At 50.6% G+C, this 23,156-nt stretch overlaps 6 protein-coding genes across 6 annotated transcripts; 3 read left to right on the forward strand and 3 right to left on the reverse strand.

Annotated features, from left to right (window-relative positions):
* Nucleotides 1-1,018: 1,018 nt before the first annotated feature.
* TRIVIDRAFT_64004 (uncharacterized protein) lies at nucleotides 1,019-4,563 on the reverse strand (the record flags this gene model as incomplete). The annotated part of the gene is made up of 3 exons (XM_014102306.1): nucleotides 1,019-2,206; nucleotides 2,274-3,430; nucleotides 3,489-4,563. 3 exons carry the CDS (start codon nucleotides 4,561-4,563, stop codon nucleotides 1,019-1,021), a joined length of 3,420 nt encoding a protein of 1,139 aa, XP_013957781.1.
* Nucleotides 4,564-5,655: 1,092 nt separating this feature from the next.
* TRIVIDRAFT_36461 (uncharacterized protein) lies at nucleotides 5,656-6,386 on the forward strand (the record flags this gene model as incomplete). The annotated part of the gene is made up of 2 exons (XM_014102307.1): nucleotides 5,656-5,680; nucleotides 5,800-6,386. 2 exons carry the CDS (start codon nucleotides 5,656-5,658, stop codon nucleotides 6,384-6,386), a joined length of 612 nt encoding a protein of 203 aa, XP_013957782.1.
* A 740-nt stretch (nucleotides 6,387-7,126) lies between these two features.
* Nucleotides 7,127-8,034, forward strand: TRIVIDRAFT_64002 (uncharacterized protein; the record flags this gene model as incomplete). Its single annotated transcript, XM_014102308.1, has 6 exons — nucleotides 7,127-7,153; nucleotides 7,201-7,352; nucleotides 7,411-7,522; nucleotides 7,578-7,676; nucleotides 7,735-7,860; nucleotides 7,924-8,034. The coding sequence occupies 6 exons, from the start codon at nucleotides 7,127-7,129 to the stop codon at nucleotides 8,032-8,034; spliced, it is 627 nt and encodes a 208-aa protein (XP_013957783.1).
* A 586-nt stretch (nucleotides 8,035-8,620) lies between these two features.
* TRIVIDRAFT_147892 (uncharacterized protein) lies at nucleotides 8,621-11,566 on the forward strand (the record flags this gene model as incomplete). Its single annotated transcript, XM_014102309.1, has 2 exons — nucleotides 8,621-9,973; nucleotides 10,112-11,566. The coding sequence occupies 2 exons, from the start codon at nucleotides 8,621-8,623 to the stop codon at nucleotides 11,564-11,566; spliced, it is 2,808 nt and encodes a 935-aa protein (XP_013957784.1).
* A 6,022-nt stretch (nucleotides 11,567-17,588) lies between these two features.
* On the reverse strand, nucleotides 17,589-19,112 carry TRIVIDRAFT_55932 (uncharacterized protein; the record flags this gene model as incomplete). Its single annotated transcript, XM_014102310.1, has 3 exons — nucleotides 17,589-18,628; nucleotides 18,734-18,789; nucleotides 18,838-19,112. The coding sequence occupies 3 exons, from the start codon at nucleotides 19,110-19,112 to the stop codon at nucleotides 17,589-17,591; spliced, it is 1,371 nt and encodes a 456-aa protein (XP_013957785.1).
* A 1,559-nt stretch (nucleotides 19,113-20,671) lies between these two features.
* TRIVIDRAFT_63998 (uncharacterized protein) lies at nucleotides 20,672-22,459 on the reverse strand (the record flags this gene model as incomplete). The annotated part of the gene is made up of 1 exon (XM_014102311.1): nucleotides 20,672-22,459. One exon carries the CDS (start codon nucleotides 22,457-22,459, stop codon nucleotides 20,672-20,674), a length of 1,788 nt encoding a protein of 595 aa, XP_013957786.1.
* Nucleotides 22,460-23,156: the final 697 nt, after the last annotated feature.

Here is a 23,156-nt window from a genome sequence, read left to right on the forward strand (position 1 = left end):
CCGAAGAATCAGGTATAGCACGAACCATAAAAACGGGACAAGAAGAGGGAAGAAAAAAAGAAAACAATGTGAAAGAAAGAAAAAGAAGAAAAAAGGCAAGCAAACAAATCAATTGACCAAGGCTCTTCATCTAAGCCACCAAGATCAACCATGGCCACGCAGCCGAAATCTCATAATAGAATTCGATAATCTAGAAATCGGGTACCAGAAAGGACAGTTTAACCACAAACCGACAAGCAAAAAGAAAAAAAGTAAGAGGAAAATAGGTTAGAAAAGGAAAGAAGGAGAAAAAGAAGAGCACACCCGCCCCAGTGGGAAAACCAATCTTTGCCGCCTCATTGCATCAAATCATCCACACGTCTCTCCTGTTCTTAATTGTTTTTGTGGCTGGTTTTTTCATGACCATGGCAGATGGCCGCCTCTTTTTTTTTTTTTTTTGGTTGGAACTCAATGCACAAACTGAAAATGTAGCGAGTCTTTTTTTGGGTGGGAGATTTAGTCCGATTTCGGGGTTTTCATTCTTTTCGTCTTGCTGCAAATAAACCACCAAATTGTTCGCAATCTTCGTAATAGCCCTCTACTTCGTTGAGAGCAAGGGCATTTTGTTTCCATAATCATATCCTATAAAACGCCGCACAAAAGTTCCAAGGTCGGCCAATTCGGAGGAAAAGACATGTCAAGAGCTGAAAGGGGTAATAGAACGAACAATAAAGAAAAGGCCGGTCCGGTCCCTGCCCCAGGTCCGAAAAGGGGTATAGTGGGGGTGAGGGTAGAAATCATTAGAAGTCGAGAAGCATTAGAGCATCAGATATACATTTAGTAGCGAAAAGAGGTGGCTGGCCGGAATGCTGGTGGATGCAGGCATAGTGGCTGGGCCGATATAGATGGGGTTTTGTGTTTTGCACCGAATTCGCTATTAGGTGCATCGTATATGTACAGTATTGATAAGAGGAAGCTGAGAGGTTATACGTTCCGAGTTGCCGAAAACCCAAATGTTTGCCGTTGTTACTGAGCGTTGCTATTGAGCAATGCTCTCTGGACTCATCATGCCAGTTGTGTCGTCCTTGTCAGTTTGGCTCATGCCCCCCTGACTCTGCATGCTGTCCGTCCGCTCCATGCTTGGTGCTAGTGCTAAGAGCGCAGGATTGGGAACAGCACCATTCGGTAGAGGCGTGGTCATTTTCTTCGCAGCCGCTGCGTTTGCTGCTCCCGCCTTCTGGGGGGATGCATTCAATCGAGCCTCAGCCGCAGCGGCCTCCAGCTTCTTCTTCTTCTTAGCGAGTGCCAACTGCTCCTTGGGTGGACGTTTCTGGGCGGAAATGATTTTACCGCTGGCACCAAGACGAGGGCGCGGTTTGCGTTGCTTGGTCGGCAAGTCTTCATCCTCAACCAGTGGTGAATCGCCATTAGCGTGAAGTTTGGCAAGGAAGAAGTTCTTAACCAGGCCAACCTGGTGCTGGATGTTCTCCTTGGTGACAGGCTCGGAGATGGAAAGCGGCTCGAATATTTCACTGCTCGACCCGCCAGAGTTTTGTGTTTGCATCTGGTACTGGCTGCGCACTCTGCTCTGTAGCAAATGGAAGGGCACGGAAACAAAGTCAAGACCCATTTCCTTGTCCAGTCCGAGAGCCCGGAAGCCGAAGAAATCTTCTCCAAGATCCTCAGCGAAATCTCCGCTGGTGAACTGATCACTGCCATCGTTGAAGGCGCCAGCTCCGTCTTCGCCAGCTTCTGCCGAGAGAGCGGGGCGAAGCAGGTCTGCCAGATGAGACTTCATTCTGTCGTGCAGAGCACCTAATCTGCTGCTCAATCTATCCACGTCATCTTTGACGTAGCTTTCCAAAGTTGCAATGTCATGACCGTTCTCCTCCAGCGTATGGAGGATCACCTCTTCTGGTGTAAAGCGCGCCTGCAGCATCGTTTCGCCACCAACCTGGACTGTTTTCTTTTCAGCCTCACGATAGATGTTGAACGTTCTGATTAGCTTCTGAAAATAGTCTGATGCGATCCCTGTAAAGGTATCTATAGCGGATGGCTGTAGCTCCTCGAACCCCGTGGTGTAGAGAATCTTCGCAATGGAGCGCTTTAAAGCATTCTGGCACGTCTCAGCTGCCATTACCGGGCCATCATCTGCAATGAAATGCGGCTCAATATCCAGCTCCCTGAAGGGTTCCGAGTTTGACTTTGGAAATTGATTCGTATAGACCTTTAATGAACTGTAAGCTTGTAATCACCCTAAAAAGAAGAAATTCTACGAGCGGAGCTCTTCTTACCTGGGATTGGACCTGCATCTGCTTGATGACAGAAATCTTCATAGCCAGCTTTCTTGTTTCTTGTATCTGGTGGATATTTTCGTCCATCTTCTTGGTCAATTTACTTTGTGATGCAACAAATGAGCCGGGTGACACAAGCCGAAGAAATTCTTCATGCTGGTTGATAACTTGGCCATCGCCATCTTCGACCCATTGCAGCTTTGATGGGATATCTGGAATATTACTCAGAGGGGTATAATAGTCAGGAATTACTTGCTCCTTTTCCTCTTCGATGCCCTCAGCCAACGTCTCAGGTGCTTTGCTTCCCGCGGCCTTGGCAGTAGTTGCGGAAGTATCGAATTCGGCGCTGTTGGTCAGCTCGGCCTCTTTTTGGCGAGCCAGGAATCTTCGTATTCCTGCCTTGCTTCTGAGTAAGGCGGGAGCGTCTGTGCTAAGCTTGTTGTCCTTGAAAAGCAGAAACCGTTCCTTGGCAGTCAGAGCTCGGTCTTTCTTTGTGCTTTGCTTCCATATCTTATACTCCTCATCTTCGTAAGCCTGCTCAGCAGCTTGGCCAAAGGCCTGGTTCAGACTCATTCCATTGATGCTAGGACCGTCAATATCCATGGCATCAGCGTTGCTTGTAATTCCAGACGGGCCATTGGCAGCACCAGGTGTAATGGAACCACCAATCGGAGGTGTGGCAAAGCCATTGCTTCCATCCATTTCTGAGCCTTCGCGGCCAAGCTTGCCAAGCAATCCGTTTACTTGTAAGATTGGCTTCTGGTCAACCACGGGAGTATCTTCCTTTGGATCGTTAGGGGCCTTCCTGGACTTATTGGCTCCCTTGGTAGTGGCCTTGCGACCACGAGAAGACATGATGGGCTCATCATCAGAGTCCTCACCACCGTCATCTTCGCCGCCGTTTTGCTTCCTTCGTTCTTCAGCTTCAACTTCGGCACGCGATCGGATGGTGAGATCCGGAATAAGGGGTATCAATTTCTCGGCTTCCTTCCGCATGCCATTTGCCATTCGGCGGAGGGGATGATTCATGTCTTGATTATACTTGAGGCAGTTGTCCCAAATAAGATTAAGATCGACCACAAATTCCGTCTTGGATTTGTACGTCAGCGACTTTAACTTTTTGGTCATTGTGCCCAGATCCATCGGGTTTTTGATAACTAAAGCAAGATTAGTAAAGACACACGCCCGAGGGCGAAATTTGGAGTCTGCCCATACAATTATAATAATCAGGAGCGTCTCTCTTGTTGACACGGGTGAGAAACGGCGTTGAATACTCCGTATGCGCCTTCAGCTCTGTCAAAACCTTTTCTAGGGCTTCGTAAAGCTCTTCCTGGTTGACATTTTCTTCGCTTGCCCACTTGCTGCGGTTTTTCCGCACTTCGTTCATCAAGAGCCTAAGCTCGGCATCGGAAGCTTTTACCTGATCTCTCTTCATATCTATCCTTGCAATGAGATGTTTGAGGGTGAGACTGGACGCGCCAAGATTCGCGCTGCTAAGAGAGCCTTGATTCGCAGCTTGTGACCCAGTCGCGCCTGTGCTGTGATTATTCTCCATTTCTGCCTGGAGCTGCTTCTCGGAATCCTCTAGTTGCTGCTGCTCAAGCATTGCTGTTCGGTCGTTCTCTAGTGTATATATAATCGTATGGAAGCTTCGCCGAGCGGCGGCTTCTGTTGCCATCCTCACATCTTCAAGCTGCTTGATGGCATCATCTTCAGGCTTCCCCTTGGTCTGCGACCCATCCTGGGATCTCGCTTTATCTGCTATTCTGCTGGGAGAAGTGACCGACTGAACCGGAGAACTGCCGGATTTGGACGGCGATAATAGCGAGTTGGAAGCAACAGCCGCACCCTGAGGTTTGGCCGTGGCAGACGGGATATCCTCGTCGTCTTCGTCCTCATCATCATCGTCATAATCATCTTCGTCTATTGTACGTTTCGCCTTCTTTAGTGGCGGCTCTTTAATGGGCTCGTGGTCGGTGGTTGGGGGGAGGGTAACGGCAGGGGTGGGGGGATAGCGTCGGAGAGCCTCGATCGCGTCCAAGTTATAGGATCCATCGTCGGCAAAGAGCAGAGCGATCTTTTCCTCTGATTTTTGAAACAAGTCTGCGAAATGGGCGCGTCGCCTCTCGTCTTCGATATCAAGGGTTGCCTCAGGCATCAACACCAGCGAAGTGTCGACTGGGGTCGCGATACGCGCCAACCCATCGTCAACAATCTGCAAACTTCTGCTGCTGTTGGAGTGATGCAATCCTGGCGGCGGCCAGGCTGCCTGACCATTTGGAAGTGTCATATTGGGCCCCGGGCGATGGAAGCGACAGCAGGGCCCCTTTCGCCATGCGCCAACAAATGCGCTCGCGTGCGGCCGGACCGGGAGCGAATGAGGAACTCAAGACGACATGGGACAAAGGAGCGGCATCGACAGAGATGGCAGCCAGAAAATCGCGACAAACGGAGATGACTTGGCCGAGTTTCGATGGATCGCGATCGCCTGGTTTGTCTGCGGATCGAGAGGTGAGGTTGAGGATTTGGGAGGCTTGTACGTATGGGGAACCCTTCCCCAAAGCGGAGACTTTGCACTGGGTCACTGTTCGGCGGCAGCTGGGCCGGTACCAGCTCGCTATGGGGCGCTTTACCGGCGTCTTGGAGCAGGGCGACGCAGGAGGAGATGCTGCATGGAAATATCGATAAGGCCTGCTTTGCTTTGACAGGCTCTATGCATGCGGCTGCAGTGATTTCTCGCTGGTAATTGGGCCTACGTTGTGCGTGTACATGTCACGGATAGAGGCATTAGCATGACAAAGTACTTGTACTCGTACTGTGCCTTGTGTGCATTATGTCCTTGCCTTAGTAAGGCGCTGCAGAAAGGGACTGGCCTTTTTTTTTTTTTTTTCTGAGATCAGCTTCAATTACACGTGAGACTACACGTGATATTTACCTGCTCACGTTGACAGATTAACCCGACAGAATGATAGAATGTAGAGACCACGCCGAAGAGGCCAGGCAGTAGAAAACACAGGTTGTTGGTAGATTTACTTTGAATATTCCCTTTGTGCGCTTGAAGAGAGATTGATGCATTAGCTATGCTAGACATAGCAAATTCGTACCCGAGGGTGAACCGTGCCCACTCAGGTGTTCCATTTGTTTAGGTGGTCGTCCAGCTACTGTAAGCTGGCACCACTTGCGACTGAGTCGGCACGTATTCGGCTGCGCCACAGCTTCTCCAGCTCAAGACAAGCTTCGTTGCATCGCACGCCGCTTGCATGCAAATTCTGGGTATTGCATCTGGTCGTTTCGTCTAGAGAGCTTTGCTGCTCTCCAGGCCTTCATACAGCTCAAGCCTTTGCACATTTAGAGCCGCCTACTCGACTTCCCCGACCTAGCCATGCGGATAAGATTGCCCTTTGCAGGTGCGTACGTCATTAGCCCAGGCCGCACAACATCACCGAAACCCCGTCCCTTGCATCCTGCGAATAGCATGCGCGCCGGCCTTGTGAATCGACTGGAAGATGCTAATGTTGGTTTCAAGGTGCTTTCCTGTTCCTGCTGCTACTAGCGGGCTACGCCGGACTATCGTCTATACAGCTCGGCGCTTATGTCAACGACAAAGTCCTTCACTTCGTAACGTTCTTCCTCCTGACGGTCGTATTCTACTGGGTCGTTGATACCAATCGCCGACGAACCTTGCATATGACCCTGGTTGTCTGTACTCTCATCCTTGGCGTCGGATCCGAATTCCTACAGAGTTTCCTTCCCAACAATCGAGATTTCGACATCTACGATATAGTAGCAAACATCGTTGGTAGTTTACTTGGACTTGGCATCTGCGCATGGTATCACAGGCGTATGCTTGAAAGGAAACGCCAGCGCAAGCATTATGACGCTGTCCCGGGTGAGGACACTGAAGATGTAGAGTTGGGGCAAGGGCAGGAGTCCGGAATCACAGACTCCTCGAGTCGAGGCAGGACTCTCGAAGAGGAAGTCGATAACTGGGATGAAAACGCCGAAGACAACTGGGACGAAGATAACGCATCGATTCCCGACATGCCATCACCTGCAATCGCCAAAGAAACAGATGTAGCTGATGCTCGGGAAGCTAAGAAACGAACAGACTAAAATGTTTTGGCTTAGTATCTGGAGTTTAGGATCGATCTAGGGGATTTCCATGTCTCTACGCGAGTATGATCACGGGATAGGACTGCGGGCGTTTCATGTCAAAATTGTGTCATCTGGGCACGACGGTATGAATAGGAGGGTAGACGATGTATATGTGCTCATGCCGCTTAGTTATATGTCTTTTGAACTTGGGGGGATAAAACGCCATCTTCAGCTTCATATGTTTTCACAAGAATACAGAATAAAAAGTTTGTTTACCGATCAAGCACATTCTGCGTATGAAAAGAGTAATAGCAAAGCTCATTAGCAGGTTTTCCCCTACAGAACAACAATGACCCAGCATTTTGAGAAATAGGATTCACGCTATGTAGGTATGAACCGAAGACTCCTTGACAATTTATTGCACACACTAGATAGGAGCCAATGATCAAGTCACAAATATGTTCTAGTTCTATAAAAATCCATTCTGATTAATTCATCATCCCCGACAAGACAGCATAACGACCCCTTTGTAAAACATCTTGGTTATGGGCTGGCATATGAACGCTTACCCTGTACTCAGAACCTGCCTAAAGTATCCGTGGTATTATTCTTGTAAAGGAACCCCTCCATTTGCCCCTCACCTCACCGAAGGTGAGGTACCCACTATTATTCCTGCGAATTGTCTCCAGACGGCATGACCTCTGGAGTCCTGTCCAAAATCTCCAATTCTATGCGCTGAGAGACGCACTGCAGCAAAGATGGCGAGCTCAGAAAAACAGCCAGTCGTAAGGCAAGTGCAGCGGCGGGAAAATACTGGTTTTGATCTGCGAAGCGTGCTAACAAAGCTGGGTGCAGTGGTAAAGATGATACTCCGACCAATCCAAGGGGCATTCCGTACGCTCCCTTCGTCGACAAGGTCGAGGACTACGTTTCAACTCGGGACGATGTCGAACCGACGCTTCGAAAGTTTCAAGAAATGATCTCGTGAGCCGCGACAAATTGGACCGTTGCCATGGCAAAAGGGCTAATGAGCCCGTGGTAGGAAGTATCAGTTCATGGAGCTGAACCTGCAGCGTCGTATGACGGGGCTGAGGGAGAAGATTCCTGATATCCAAAAGACATTGGACACAGTGCAGTTTCTGAAGCTGCGGAAGGTTCGACTGTACAAACCGATTTCGAAAAATGCACCCTGTTCACGCCTGAATTTAGGAGGAGACCGATCCCATCGAGACCACCTTTGAGCTTAACGATACTTTATACGCCAGAGCAAACATCCCTCCTACTGAGGAAGTGTACATTTGGCTAGGGGTATGATGGGAGTGCTGGGAAAATAGGAATGAGGGCTGTCGAGCTGACAGTACTACAGGCCAATGTCATGTTGTCTTACCCAGTCGATGAAGCAGAGACGTTATTAACCTCCAAATTGTCAGCGGCTAAAACAAGTCTGTCAAACTGCGAGGAAGACTTGGACTTCCTCCGCGAGCAGATTACCGTGAGTACCCTCCTGGCCTTTGAGAAGCTGGTCTGCTGGCTGGGTTGCTGACAATGAATCTAGACCATGGAGGTTGCGACTGCAAGGGTTTACAACTGGGAGGTGGTGCAAAAGAGGAAAGAAAAGGTAGAGGAAGAAGCAGAGAAGAAGAAGCTGAAGGACAGCGATGCGTAATAGACACTTTGGAAAGGTTTCAACTTTTCTTTTTGGCTGGCCACGAAGAGCTCTATTCCAACATGTGACTTTTATATACTGCAAAAACGTACTTCGGCGTTTTTTCTATTTTATATGACGATTTCTTGAGATTACATGAAATTGGATCATTTTCCAGGGATAAAAGAATCGAGTGCAAGTCACCTCATGAGGCATGATGGATGTTTACCTGCATTGACTTGGTCAGACGAGGTACTGGCAGGCGCTAATACGGGCAATGGCGCTGAAACAGGTGTTCCGTTGTAGTATTAGAAGTGACCCGCTTTTGGGCACGCCCCGATTGTTGCATGGCATGCCGAATTTGAACTTTTGGAGACTCGCGACAACACTTGAGCTATTCTTCCAACCGCCCAATTTTCACGACAAAGGCCTCTTCAACGGACCCTTGCTGGCCGTGTTGGAGACATGAGGAGGAATGCTCAGAAATGCAACACGGGAGTTGGAGCAAAGGCGGCGGGTGCCGCGCCAACTGTTCCATCCATCTTTGGTAGGTACCCTTGGATTTCAACGAGCTGGACTTTGGCATCTCATATTCGCCTTTTTGCAGATGGTCCATGGATCGCCGTCGGAACTCTATAGCCGCCGGGCATTCGCATCGCAAGCCGCCATTGCTATTGGGCGCGAGACTGCAAAGATTTCCAGGTTTGATCAAGACGACCGTATTTTCGAAGCGCAATCCGCTCGACAAGTCCCACGAGCCACGGCACCGACGGGCTTTTACAGACACATACCTCAATCCCTCACACACAAATACGAAAACCATCCAACTATCCGATATGAGTTTCCTACAGATGGTTCCACACGACATGGGCGTCATAGAGACGCCCATGCCCACCCCACCGATCCTGACGCAGCTCAAGGCTCTCTAGATGTATCGAAGCGGCCCTCTCCTTCACGCCGCCGTCGCAGAGTTGGGCATTCTTCTGTGCCATCCACATCATGGCGTTATAAATCTCCCAGTTTCTTACTGCAGCGGGTACTGGGAGCCAATGAACATGACCAGGATTGGAGGATACAAGCTGCAGCGAGTCGCAGCGCTCGTCTTCCAGTAGTCCTGCTGCAGATGATGATTCGCAAAGTTGCTTCTCAAGATCCCCGTCAGAACGAGCTTCTAGATCTACTTCCATCCTCTCAGGAATGGGAAAAGGCAATGGATATCGCGCGGCGAAATGGCCATTCATATACGGATTTGGCCTATTATCTGTATATTCTCGAAGGCAAGACAGATGACGTACGCTGTGAAAGGTTCCTCGAGCGCGATTCGCATAAGCCGCCATTTATTTTACACTTCCTTCTGAGGCCGTCATCCAAGTTCACCAGTCTCGAAACACTCAATCGTCTCATCGCCTATTGCCGCTCTTCATATTTGGCGGCGATGAGAAATGAACCGGATAAATCAAGTGACCAGGTCAAGAGACGACAGCGGGCGTATGGTTCCGCGAGCTTCAATTTCGTCATGTCCCTTCTTGCGCACCATTGCATTCGGCTTGACGCCAGACACACGGTTAAACTCGGAGAACTGGCAGTCGAATATATCGAGACAATGGCGGAATCATCCCTGCCTCAGGAAGAAATTTATCAAGCTCAATGCTCAGTGTTTAACCACGGCCTTCGGCTTTTCGGTTCAGACTATCGCATGCATTCGATTCAGCACTCATCGCCAAATTCATTCTTTTGGGAAGCACAGAGAATTCTTCTTGCTGTATCTTCTCGATTGAAGCGGCAACTGCTTGTAGAGGTTGAAGGTTTTCGAGCAATCAGACAGGTTTTGGCAGGCATGTCCAAGAATCAAGTCGAGATACACAGTTCTGTTAGACACGCGCCTACATGGCCCCCATATTTACAACCTGGGGACGGCATGGACGAAGAGATGGACCCCGAAGACAGCTGGAGCCGGTCGGTACGAGCGGGAGTGTTGATGCAGGAGGCCGGTTTCGCAAAAAATGAGCACGACGATGCTGTCGATATTCTGCAGGGTATGTCTCCAGATGGAACACCCACCATCCAGCAACGAGTGTCGCTAGTGCGGCATCGAAAGGTAGGGCTATGGGAGGCTTCCATTAGAGCTACGCGCAATGCACAGGAGGCTTGGGAGAGGTTCCAGAACCCACCAAAAGCAGGGCTTGAACTCGGCTTAGCCGAGTATACCGCGATGTTTGAAAAGTTGACGATGAGAGAGGCCGACGAACACACCAGAGCCCTCCCTGGTGACAGAGCCTTGAATTTCCCTACTCCACAGGAGCCCAATCTCAGCGAATTTGAAAAGGCTCGCATTCGCCCGCCAAGTATCTCCCAGCTCTATGAGAGGATGCGGCTGGATGGTATCCGCCCAAGTGGCAGCTGCCTTGCAATCCTGGTCGCCAACACTGAATCAATGGAAATGGCGCGGAAATATCTACACGACTTTGACGAAACTGGTGCTCTGTATCGTCTCATGTCCCAAGAGATGGATGTGCAAGCTCTAAAGAAGGTGCCCATAAGCCTCATCTCAGCCTATGTTCAAGTGATGACACGACAAGAGGGTAAACGAGCCAGAAAATACATGATACGGGCTATTGAACTGGCGGAGCAGCGGTTGGGATCTGACCAGACTCAGTGGTCTAATTTCATCTGGGGCACAATTCTAAAAAACCTGTCACAGCACCACCACGGCCTAAGGATAGTTGTTTATCAGCAACTCAAGCTATCTCTACATGTCATGCAGAAACTCGACTGGCCTTGTGGACCTACACTCCCCGCATTTATCCAGTTCAGTAAGACTCTGCGAAAGATTGCAAAGCGCGAACTTGGGCAGCTTTTCACCGAATTGGAATCGGATTCGTCGACAGCCGAAAACCACGCGCTGTGGGCCTTGTACGACGAGAAATCTAGGCACAGGGACGCTATGCAATGGGATACTTTCGATAATAGACCGGGAGCGCTGGGTGTGTTTCGCCTCTTCCGATCTTCCGCTTTGCGGATGAATGAGCTGTTTGACAAACTTGTTTCACATGAAAGAGAGAGCCGGCGACTACTGGGTACAACGAAAGTGGCGCCATTGGACGAGATGATGTGGCGAAGAGACCCTGCTCGAAGCGAGCATGCCTACGATTATATGATATCCTTGGCATACTTGGGCGAGTTTCAGCAGATGGCCAACTTGCTGAAGTGGTTAATCAACATGTGGGGGCAGCCTGACGTGGTCCACGCATTGTCGGAGCTGGACGAGCCGCCGCCGTTTGCCGACTTTTTGAAGACTCTCTGCGCATTTCGACTCTTGGCCGAGCCGATGCTCGAGCCACAAGTGGTGGATTCTTTACGGGAAGCAATTGGCGCGGCTGGACTGAACTGGACATGGCCTGACGAAGAGACTGTGGAGGCATACGTCCATATGCAAGAGGATGAATCTATTCATATTTTGGCGCGCGTGCTAGAGCGGGTGCGCCTGTCGTGGACGGATATGAGTAGGGATGCCGTGGTGGAGCGTGAGAGTGAATGGAGAAACGACATATAAGCCGGACCCGGGAATCTACATGTAAGCAATTTTTGAAACAGGGAGCATGGTATTGGGGCGTTTTCAAGGAGGAATCAGCTTTGACGACTGTATATGAAGCTAGCACTCTATGATTTGTATATATTCCTGCTTAGATAGGTGGGAACCAGGGCAGCCGGGGCCTGTGAAGAACCTGGTGAATAGAAGGTAGAATTCACACTACTCACATATGAGGCTAGATATTGTATCGTACCTTGGTGATGCATGCGGGAACCCTAAAGTGGATGTATTAATAAACTCGTGTACTACAAGAGTTGACCGCTTGGTGCTACCAGGTACTACCAGGTACTACCAGGTAGGTAATTTCTGGTGCTTCTATTCTGAGGTTGCGCAGGGCCGAGCGGCTATCGCAGTCTCATCTTAAAATCTAGAGTGCAGGGATCGAATGGGCTTCCGATTGGCGCACATCTCCCGACGGACTAAGAGCACAGGGCTGGAACCTGGGTGGTACAAATGACCTTGTTTAGATGTAATACAAGGAAATGCACAAACAAGAGAGAGGAGAAGAGACGAAATTTGTGTAGAGGCTTGATCTGATTGGAGAGAATTGAAATGGGTTGTTAGTCTGAGGCTTGATTGTTCTGAGCAGGCAAACAGCACGTGTTCTCTGTAGGCCTTTGACATGGACGCCTTAAAGCCACGCCTTGAAGTCACGCCATCATCACGGAATGGACATCCGAGCAGAATCAAAGACACGCCAAAAAGAGCAAATGAGAAATGAAGACGGAAACCAGGCTGCGAATCAACTGTCCTCACCACCAACACAACACGAAACAAGCCAAAACAAGCCCAGACAAGCCCAAACAAGCCCGCTACTAGACAGAAAAGGAATCCAATGCCAGTTGAGGCAAAGACCCAAGGCCAGCCCAGCGACTGGCGCTTAATCCACAGCCGTTGCAGCCTCCCCTGGTGCTGAGCCACAGGTGGCAGCGGTGGGGCGGCGCTGATAGGCCAGCACGCCTCGGCGCCTCAGACAGCGGCTGCACAGCAACTCGAGCAGTTGCATCCAATATTTGCCTGGCCGGCCTGCGGTGACCAACCGCGCGGATGCGGCCGGACGCTCTCAGACGAGCAAACGGTGCGGTGCGTTTGGGGCGAGGCGGGAGGCTGCAGCGGAGGATCCTGGTTCAGCAGGTTTTTTTTACGAGGGTTTTGGTGCTGGGACTGGGATTTGGGAGAGCAAAGGCCGTCGAATCATGCGCGTCTATCGTTTGAGGCGGAAACGCCTCGATGGGGTCTCTTTGTCTCTTTTCTTTGTTTGCGGCGGATACATAATGCTCAGGACGATCCTTACCCAATGCTTCTTCTTCTTGGTTCCCGATCTGATGATTAACGTTGCATGTTGTGTCTCTTGTGTGTGTTTCTGGTGCTCTGGTTGACCTGGGTTCCTTTTTCCCCCACCACTTCCCTCATTCTCTGACTGTCGTCTCTTTTCTTCATTCTTTTCCTTTCTCCATTCTTTTCCTCTTTTTGAGTTCCCCCCATTTCCTTTTTTTTTTGTCTGTTGATCACGTTCACTTGCGGTTGTACACTGCTTTGCTCGAGTTACCACACTCCTTCTCCGCGTCTGTTCATTCACTGCTACTGGGGTTTTCGGTCTGCGTCTCTCTAATAACCTTTCCCTTTACATCATCTCCCTCTCTCTATTTTTTCCCCTTTCTTTTTATAATCTTCGTCTGTTGAACCATCTTATTCGTTCTCTGTCGGGTTCATTGTGTGACAAACTGTGCACAGCAATTTCTTTGTGTGTTGAACACGCATAATTGCTATCAAACCTCGTTCACTACCAGTTGCTCAGTTCTTGGTATAACAAAAAGCATCGATTGCTGATCTTTACTATATCTGAATATTCCCCTTGTTGTCTTTTCTGCATTTCGTCACTGTGTGATCACCCTCCAAAAGATTTTCATAATGCGTTACGATATTCTCTTCAGGGCCTCGCTGGGCATGTTCCTGGCAGCTCAGCCTGCAGAGGCTGGTCCATTGCCACGCTTGAGCGCCAGAATGTAAGTCTTTTCTGTGTCATATGTCTCGACATTTATATCTTGCTAACACTCTTCTTTGTTGTGCAGGCCCAAAGTTGAGCGAGCCGAAACAACCGCCGTGTTTCAAACGTCTGCACTTCCTAATGCCCCTGTGTAAGTCACTCTGAACTGACAAGATCCGGAAAGAAAAGGCAAGGAGACACATGTCTAACATACTTCATCACAGGACTTCTGCCGAACCCGCCGCCTCATCAGCCGAAACTCCTCGTCCCATCTTCCAAACCTTGACGGGCTCGACGGTGGATATTCCCGACTCTCTCATTTCTAGTACCCCTTCTCAGGTTCAGAGCCAAGCTCCAGTCACCTCCTCGGCTGCAGGAATCACGCTCATCCCAATCGTGGACTCGTCAACTACTGTAAACGTTGGATCGAGTGCCCCAGCTGAGAGCAGCATCGCAACTTCGGCTCCGGTGGCCGCACCAACTACGTCAAGCAGTGCTGTTGAGACTTCTATCAAGACTTCCGTTCCAACTACAGCCAGCACTGCCGTTGACACCTTTATTACGAGTGCTCTTCCTACTACTTCCACTGGCCTTGCCATTCCAAGTACCACTAGCCATGCGGCAGACGAGTCCACGACGATTGCGTTGCCAGATGATAGGTCAACCACTACTGTCATTCCAGTCGGATCTAGCACAGTCGCTGGCACTTCTACCACGATTGCTACCTCAGTCACGACTCACAGCACCTCTGTGGGAGGAACAACAACATCTGTGGGAGAAGCAACAACATCTGTGGGAGAAACAACAACTTCCGTGGGAGGAACAACAACCTCTGTGGGCGAAACAACCACCTCTATTGGAGGTACTACAACCTCTACTGGAGGTACTACAACCTCTACTGGAGGTACTACAACCTCTACTGGAGGTACTACAACCTCTACTGGAGGTACTACAACCTCTTTGGGAACGCATTCGTCGTCAGAGGCAGTTTTTCAGACAACATCCATCAGTGCTTCAACCACTGGAGCTGGCGCTTCAAGCTCCTCTACAGTAAATACACAGTCCCAGACGGTGACAACCGGGGCCAAAGACTCTACAACTGCACCTCTGACAACAAATACTGCAGCTTCTTCAGGTAGTACTGAGACTTCGGCCAACACAAACACTGCGCCTGCTACTGAGCCTTCAAAAACGGCACCTCAGACTCAGACGACCGCCACTGGCTCCGAGACTAAGGCTCCAACCACACAGACGAGTGTTACCAGTCAAACAGAGCTGAGCTCAAGTGTTGGCAGCACGACGGCGCCATCTGACTCTTCTACTACAGAAGCCACTTCGGCGTCACAGACCCGGGCCCCAAGCACCATTGCTACCGAGTTTACTACAAGCTCAATCCCTTCGAGCTCAGTAGTGGTCTCTACAAGTCTGATTCAGCCTCACTCTACCACCAGTGCCGTCCCTACGTCCACTGGAGGAAGTAGCCTGACTTCAAGTGCTACCAACCCTGGAACTACCCTCACGGCGTCTGAGGCCACATCATCTGAGACCACATCTTCTTCTGGGTCGCCAACAAGCACAGCTTCAACCACAGAAGTTGGCACAACTCATGATGTAGCGTCCAGTTCCACGTCAATCCCGTCTTCCGCTGCCACCACTGCTACCAGCGAAGCACTATTCTTGACTTCGACAGTCCCAGCCGAAGCCACGGCGCCCCCAACCTCTGCAACCTCCACAGCCTTGCAACCTTCGAGCTCAACGACGTCTGAGGCTAGCACTTCAAGCCAGGCTGCCACTGAACCAAGTTCGGCGCCGGAGAGCACACAGTTGTCCACCCTGACAAAGCCTGTGTTCCTCCCCACCCCTGAGCTCCCTGCTTCCACCTCCTCAACGAGCCCTGAAGCATCAACTGTTGCAGCCTCCCCGTCATCGTCAGCGTTGCCCCCACCTCCAGCAACCACGACTACAGCTCTCACGACGAGGCTCACTGCCACCGTCACCGTTCAACCCACAGGGACGCCTGAAGTTGCTGTCCCAACGGCATTCACCACCTTCCCCACTGGCACCTCGACCGTCCCGGCCGATGCCCTTGCAAGCAATCTCGCCCAGGCCCAGCAATTCAACAACGTCTTCAAGACTCTGACCCCTAACGCTGCTTGCATGGGTACTCAAGTGGCTTGTATCGACGGCCAATTCGCTCAATGCAGCAACGGCGCGTTTGTGCTCTCCGCGTGCCCTACCCCGGGAACGAAGTGCTATGCTCTGCCAATGACAGTTACAGGGGGCGTCGTGGTTGGATGCCATGACACTGATGATGCAGAGAGCATCCTCGGCACCACCACGGGCGCACCTGAGAACAGCTCGCCGGCCCCTACGCCGGCCCCTACATCGGCTGTCCCGACGAGCGACTCTCCGAGCGACTCTCCGAGCGGCCCTCCGGCTATTACTCTCACCACTATTATTACCATTAGTGACCAGCCGCCTCTGCCGCCTGCACCTACATCGGCCTCTTCGCCAGTCGCGGTCGCGCCTCAGGAGCCTTCATCGACGCCTGTTCCTCAGCCTCAGCCTCAACAGCCGAGTCCAGACCCCGTCATCCCTCCACCAGCTCCCACCACTTCTTCTGCCGCTCCTCCTCCTCCTCCGCCAGCACCCACCACCTTCCAAACCGTTAGGACCAGCAGCCAACCCGTCCCCGTAATCACACCCCCCTCAGCCCCCGCCTTCACGCCTCTCCCCCCTCCTAACCCGACGAGCCTCGTCCTCATCCCCATCCCCAACGATCCTTCTCCGTCAGAGCTTGCCATCCCTAGCCCTGATGGAAATCCTCGTACTACCGCGGTCGTCAACGGGACTCCTACCGTGTCCGTCTTCTTCACTGTTACTGTCACTCAACAGGAGAAGGAGACCGTCACCGTCACCGTCAGCGCTTAAAGGGGGAGGTTGAGCGATTGGGGTACTAGAAATTTCTTGCTTTTGACAATATTTGGAATAAGCTGGATTCATCCTTACAATTGCTCATTCTTGTTTAACCTGCTCAATATTTTGTTCGATTTTCTTTTGTCTCCACGTTGTTTTCCTATGTTTCAATCTACAATAATCATGTAGTCGGTTATACAATAGGGGAAAACGGGGGAAAATAATACTTGGTGCGGGATCAAAATTGCTTTTATATATATATATATGTTGCACCCACAAAGGGAAAGGGAAAGACCATGTTTAATGAAGTATATACATATACTGGACAAAGGAGGGGAAACAAACACATTGTGGAGTTTTTTAATACCAAAGTTGGGAGGCTGTTTTGTTTTGTTTATTTCTTTTGCTTTCCTTTCGCTCATGCATTTAGTTTGAATTTTCGCTCTCGAGTTTCTATATACGTACAATCTCCAACATGCCTCCCATGACAATGTTGTTTCATCGCTGCGATATGAAAGAAAATAGAAAAAAGAAAAAAAAGAAGAAAGGGCGTATTGTTCCGTCATTACCCTTCCATGAATCAATGCTAGTTCCAGGGTTTCCGTTTCGCTTCATGCCCCGAATGCTGTATGCCCGACTGTGATCCTTCTATGGAGATTTCGTGATAGGGGGTTTCCGACAATGGAGACCCTAACATAGAGTAGAATTGGACCACTCAAAAGGAAGAAAGTAGGGAGGTAAGAGAGAAAAAAAAAAAGGACTACAAGATAATAGTAGAAACAGAAATGGATCCAATGCAGAAAATGCCGTCACCTTTGTTGGTGACGTGAAAAAAAAAGAAGGGGGAAAAATTGAAGCAAGCATCAAAAACTCATTCCAAGTCGCGCCATGTAAAGACATCCCCGCGTATAACAATGAAGTGAAGTTGAAAAAAAAAAGTTCCAAAGAATAAAACAAAGAAGAGCCAAGAGCGTGAGGTAAATGTGAATGGCCCCATCACTCACTCTGCTTTGATGCTGAGCTCTTACTTTGCAGGATCGCCGCTGTAAAGTCCGAGGCTGCTCTGCCGCGGTTAAATCGCTAATTTGTTGATGGCCGAAAGTTGCCCGCAAAGGGACTCGCAACCTCGAGTCTCTTAGCCGCGGGTTCACGGCTGCTGGCTTCCTCGTCCACAATTCCATACTTTTCCTGCCAGAGCTTTCGCATGACCTGGTAGATGAACCGATACTGGACTTCGCCTTGGACCATGCCACGGCGTTGCTGACGAAGAACATCAACAGCCTGAAAGACAAGATCAGCACGCTCCACGGGTAAATCATATCTTGCCAGGTACCCCGAATTTAGTTCCCTAATCAAGTGCTCAAGACAGATGAATGTACCCGTTCGTCCTACACCTGCGCTGCAGTGAATGATGCGTGGGGTGGACGGAGCGCTATGCTCTCGAGATAGCTTCATTAGCTCTAGGAAGCTGTCCAACTCATCCGAAGTTGGTACGCCAAAATCGGGCCAGCGCCTGTAGAGAAAGTGCCAGACAACACGTGGTTCTTTCTCCCCTTGGATATGAAGGTGTAGTTTGCGTTTCTCAATTGCGCCACCAGCAAGCTCCTCTACGGAAACAAAAGTGAGATCTGCCCTCCAGTTGTCGTTCCACAGGTTATAGTCGTTGACGCCCCAGACGGTATCGTGTCCGCCCGTGGGAAGCTCATCGCCCATAGGGAAGTACTGATCACACTTGACCACGTCAAGCTCAATCATGTTTGTAAGCTGCACGATGACGGCAGGGGAAGGACACTGCTCAGCAATCATGCGCCAGACGTGGTCAAATGAAGATACTGTAGGACCCTGCATGGCAAAGTAACGCAACGGCGGCTTATTCGGGTCGGTCGGGGACGTAAGGGTAATGGCAGAGGCGTTGACGTAGTCAAATTCGGTCTCCGGGACCTTGAGCTTGACCCGGTTGTACGCCCAGGGCTTGATGTTAATGTAGCGATCCATCTTCTCGTGCGTATCGGCGTGCTTGTAGATGGTCCATCGCGCATCGCCCATGTCGTCGTCTCGCATGCCCTGCGCAACTCTGACCCGCTCAGCCCAGGTGAGTTCCTGATATTTGACGTCGATGTCTGTAATGGCGTGCAATGTTAGCGGGGCGGAAGCACTTGTAGCGCCAATAGATATGAATGACGTGCATATGCATTGGGCGTGCATATACAGCTTATCTTACGCACCTTGCTGCGACAGCGTCAAGAAGGCTGGCAAAACTGGTGGCGGCTGGTTGACGCTCCTACGGCGATCCTGCACAGGCGGCGATTTGTGTTGCGCGGGCTGAGACGCTGGTCGCGCAGGCCTTGGCGGCGACTGGATGCCATCCTGGGCCACCACGACGGCTGACGGCGTGGTTGGCGTGAGGTCTGAAGGAGGACTGTCTCTAGCGCGCTTCGACGGGCCTCGCAGTCGCAGGCTCTTAAAGGGCAACATCTTGTGGTGTGTGCGCTGCACCGAGTCGTTGACGCTCAAGTTTTCCGAGGCCATGGCGGCATTGCGATCGATGGCCGTCTCGATGACTGGGGGTTTGGGTTTGCGGCGAAACTTGGGGATCTTATCCATGACGGCCAGCGAAGAGATTCTGGTGGCTCTGGCGGCCGCCCTTTTCACAGCTTTGGCTAGGAAGGTGACTAGGCGTGCTGGGTTGGCCGTCGCTGTCGCTGTGGATGGATTTCGATTTCGATCGTTGGACGGGAGTGGTTGACGAGAATGGCGACCGAGGAAAAAAAAATATCAAGGTATGTTATGTACCTGGGATGCGAAGAGACAAGGCAAAGATACTATGAAGGAGCGCGCGAAAGTGAAGAGTGAAGAGAGAAGAAAAAGCGGGAGAAAGAAGGATATGGTGAATCCAGAGTCTGGAAGAGGAGGCGATGGGAAGAAGAGGAATATTGGATGCAATCGAGGGAAAGTGAGAGGGGATCTGGTGGTGTAGGTAGAGGTTCGCAGGCCACGGCGCAAGCTGCGCGGGCGGCGTGGTACCGGTACCTGCTGATGACGGCAATATTGGATTTGATGCATGCAATCTGAGGGCTGTAAGATTGCCCGGCGCTTTAGCGAAGATTGATTGCTGACTACATTTGATCGTATTAGTAGCTCCGGGTATAAATATCCATCTTCCATGGATCTGGGTCAGGTAGGTAGCTCTAGGCCTTGATTGGTGCTAGGCACGAGATCCCTGGTAGGTAGCACAAGAACAAATCATGAGAAATTGATGTACAGCAGTGCTAGGTATATTACCTATCTGGGTACAACATCTGCTGTTACGACTTGAAGAAAAACATCATTGATCCATCTGACCAAAGAGTGCCAGGTATATTGTCTACTAATGCTGTACTCGTATTGCGTGCATGCAAGTATGGATACCTACCTGCAGCCCAGCAGCTCCTCTCAGCGCAATCCTTACAGCGCACTAGGCCCGGAACAGCGCTTGTCACATTGATCGTGCCAACTTCTTCAGTGGAGAGCCCAGCGCATCGCGTCGAATCCAAGCACGCGACTTGTCTAAGTGCTCCCAGTTCTCCGTACCTGCATGCGCATCCACCACTAGGACGCTGCCAGTTATTTTTATTCTAGGCATCAAGTGGTCATTTGATTCGCTTCACCCTCCTGAGCGCGTCATCCAGCCCCGGCCATGGACTTGCTCGCGTCAGCTGAAGTCCGTGTCGCCGCTTTTGCCTCTGCATCTGCATGAGCATGTGCATGGGCATCACTCAATGTTGCCAAAGCGGGAGCAAATCATAACGGAGAGATCGATCCATCCGACTAAGAAGAATATCGTACATGCATTGTTTTGCCTTTTCAACTCCCTTGCATCGCCTTTCCCTTTTTGCTTTCTTTTTTTTCTTCCGTATCATATCATTTCCTTTTTCCTTTTTCCTTTTCCCCCACTTCCTCGTACCGCCATTTTTTTTTGTTTCAATTCATTACACGCCATGTGAGACAATGTGGCACACACAACACACTTACAAGCCAATACAAACATGTGTATGCTCAGCAACAAGCGGATACGTGCATCCAACATCCCGCATCAGCTGAGCCCCGACCTATTAATACCCTTTCCCTCACTCCATACTGGTACACGGCTTTTTCGCCTCCCCCTTTTCCCTGCTTCCGTTCCGTTAAACGGCAGAGTAGACCCCTGTGACAAATCTGCCGCATTCGACTTTCTGTTCCAGCGTCACTTTGCGGCCCTTGCCATCTTCTCCTAGCCGTGCGGTTTGTCGAGGTGTCAGGCATAATCTGTGCTGTCCGTTGTCTCCATCCAGTGGTGAAATGTACGTAGGTGCGTTCAAGTTATTTCGCTTGCCTGTTCCTAGCTGGTAGTGTTCGTTGCCTCCCCAGAAAACCACGTCAGAGCCCCAGTACGTCTCGTTCTCAGAGGACCGGTTCGACATGGAAGTTTGCGTCACATTGTCCATGATTGCGGCGCTGTGGGTTGCGCCAATGCTCAGAGTCTTGATTTTGATGGGCACCAGCTGGTTGCTCCTCTCATCAAACTCAGACAGTCCTGAAAGTGCCTTCAACTTTGTGGGCCCGAGAGAAACGTGAGTCCACTTGCCAGTACCAAGAGAGCCACTGGTTCCCTGTCCTGCAGCCCAAACGTCAAATGTGCTATGGGGCAATCTTCTTGAAGGTGCCGTGGCACCGCCCTCGGCGTTGCTGATGTCAGGCACATCAGCTTCGCAGGCGAAGAAGGTATTTAGACCACCAGCAGCGATTGACGAAACTTTAGATACCAGCCCACTGCTTCCGTACAGCTTGTGAGTCTGTAAGATAGTAGGCGTAGAGACAAAAGGATTCCCCAGTTGGGTCTCGAAGCCAAGCTGACCAAAAGTATTGTCGCCAAACGTAAAGATGCGCCCAAGTTTATCTAGAACAACTGAGTGATAATCTCCTGTTGCGATCTGCTTAACATCAAATCCCTTGAGCGAGAGGACCTCATGCGGTTGATCATAGCGCCCTTTGGGGCGTGTCTCCCAGGTGAGACCCGGAATGCCCATTTGTCCCTTTGTCGGAAAGGATGAGGCGCTTGAGGCACAAGAGAAAACTCGCCCAGTTGAAGTTTGCAGCAAGCAATGCTCCAGTCCACTGCTGATATCGACAACACGCTCACCCCATCCAAGACCCGCTGGGGTCAAGGTTTGAAAGCTAATGGCCTCTTTACCTGATGAAGACCAGAGTGACCACGAGCTCTTCTCCTGCTCTAGCTTCTTACCGCCCTCCTGATCATCGCGCGAGGCTGGTATGGCATACACTGAGCCGCCGCGAGATAAAGCAATGATTCGGTCCTCTGATACTTCAATTTTGGCAAGATCTTTTCCCTTCAAGGTTGTCACCGGTGTTGGATCTGCCTTGGAAAAACCCAAGCCCCATTGCACGAGATCGCCCTTCTCCGTGATGGCTGCGCCAAACTCCTGAGTGAGCTTCAAGTCGCGGAGAAGTTGGCCGTCGAAATATGATATCCTACGCGGCAGCTTGATGTTTTTCTCATTCGAAGTAGGATCAATGACCTTGCCCGTATTCGAACCCCAAGCATACACTCCGGGATGCTCCCAGCTTTTCTTCACCTGCATGTGCTGGGAGCTAATCAGCTCGCGGTTTTCTTCCTTTGAGGCAGCATGCTTGCGGGTCTTTTCGAATTCCAAGTCAGCTTTCTGATATCCGGGATGCGCAGCTTCGGGAGCCGAGCCCAGCTGAGCTTGGAGCTTAGGATAGTAGTATGCTCCTGCTGCCGCCACGGCGAAAACAGCTGCAAATCCCACGGCTTTCCCTCCTCGCCGCTTGGGTCTCCCCTCAGCTGAGTCACTGGCGTATCGAGCCCATTGGCGCTGATTCGTGGCGAGATGTGGTCGAGCCGAGAGACGAAGACGAGACGCACGCCGAAGCGCGGACTGAGAGACGTTCATGGCTGCGCGTCTCTGATCCAGCTATTGTTGCTCAAATGCTCAAGAACCAATACCGGAGTAGACCTGGCAGCCCCGCTGTGGACTGGATTGATCAGCGTATGATTGCAGCAACTGACTGTGAGGTCGCAGATTCCATGAGATCATGCACCATGTATGCAAAAGTCGAAGGCTTTTAGTGCATACATCCCTGTACTGAAGCTTGTCGCGCCCCGATGATGTCATGGCCGCTAATTGGCTGGGCCGAGCTGCCAATAGCACCCACGATATTTGCTATCCATAGATACCATAGAAAGCAAGGGCTTGTAAAATTAGGGAGCTTGTGTTCTGTAATGGAGCTTTATCTCTCTCGCATTATTAGTAATCTTGGTATTTTATGCATTCTTAGAGACCTGTATATAATATAAACATGATATTGTTGTAAATATGTTGAAATTGAGTCTGGTGTGACACAGGATGAAGCCTTATTGGCTAATATTTGGTGAGTGTTTATGTACCGTAGGTAGCTTATCGAGCATACCTAGGTAGAGACGAAGGACCACATGGGGACTTGAAGTTTCACAGCAATTTTAACCTCACCTGAAGCCTTCGTCTCAACTAGCCTTACAAACGGTCTGCCCCCACAGCATTTGAAGATGCAATGACTAAATTTACCGAGCTTCACAGCATTTTTAAGCCCTCTTGACGTATGAAAAGAGAA

The sequence above is a fragment of the Trichoderma virens genome (genome assembly GCF_000170995.1).
Source record: "Trichoderma virens Gv29-8 chromosome Unknown TRIVIscaffold_5, whole genome shotgun sequence".
In the NCBI taxonomy this organism is placed as follows: Eukaryota; Fungi; Ascomycota; class Sordariomycetes; order Hypocreales; family Hypocreaceae; genus Trichoderma; species Trichoderma virens.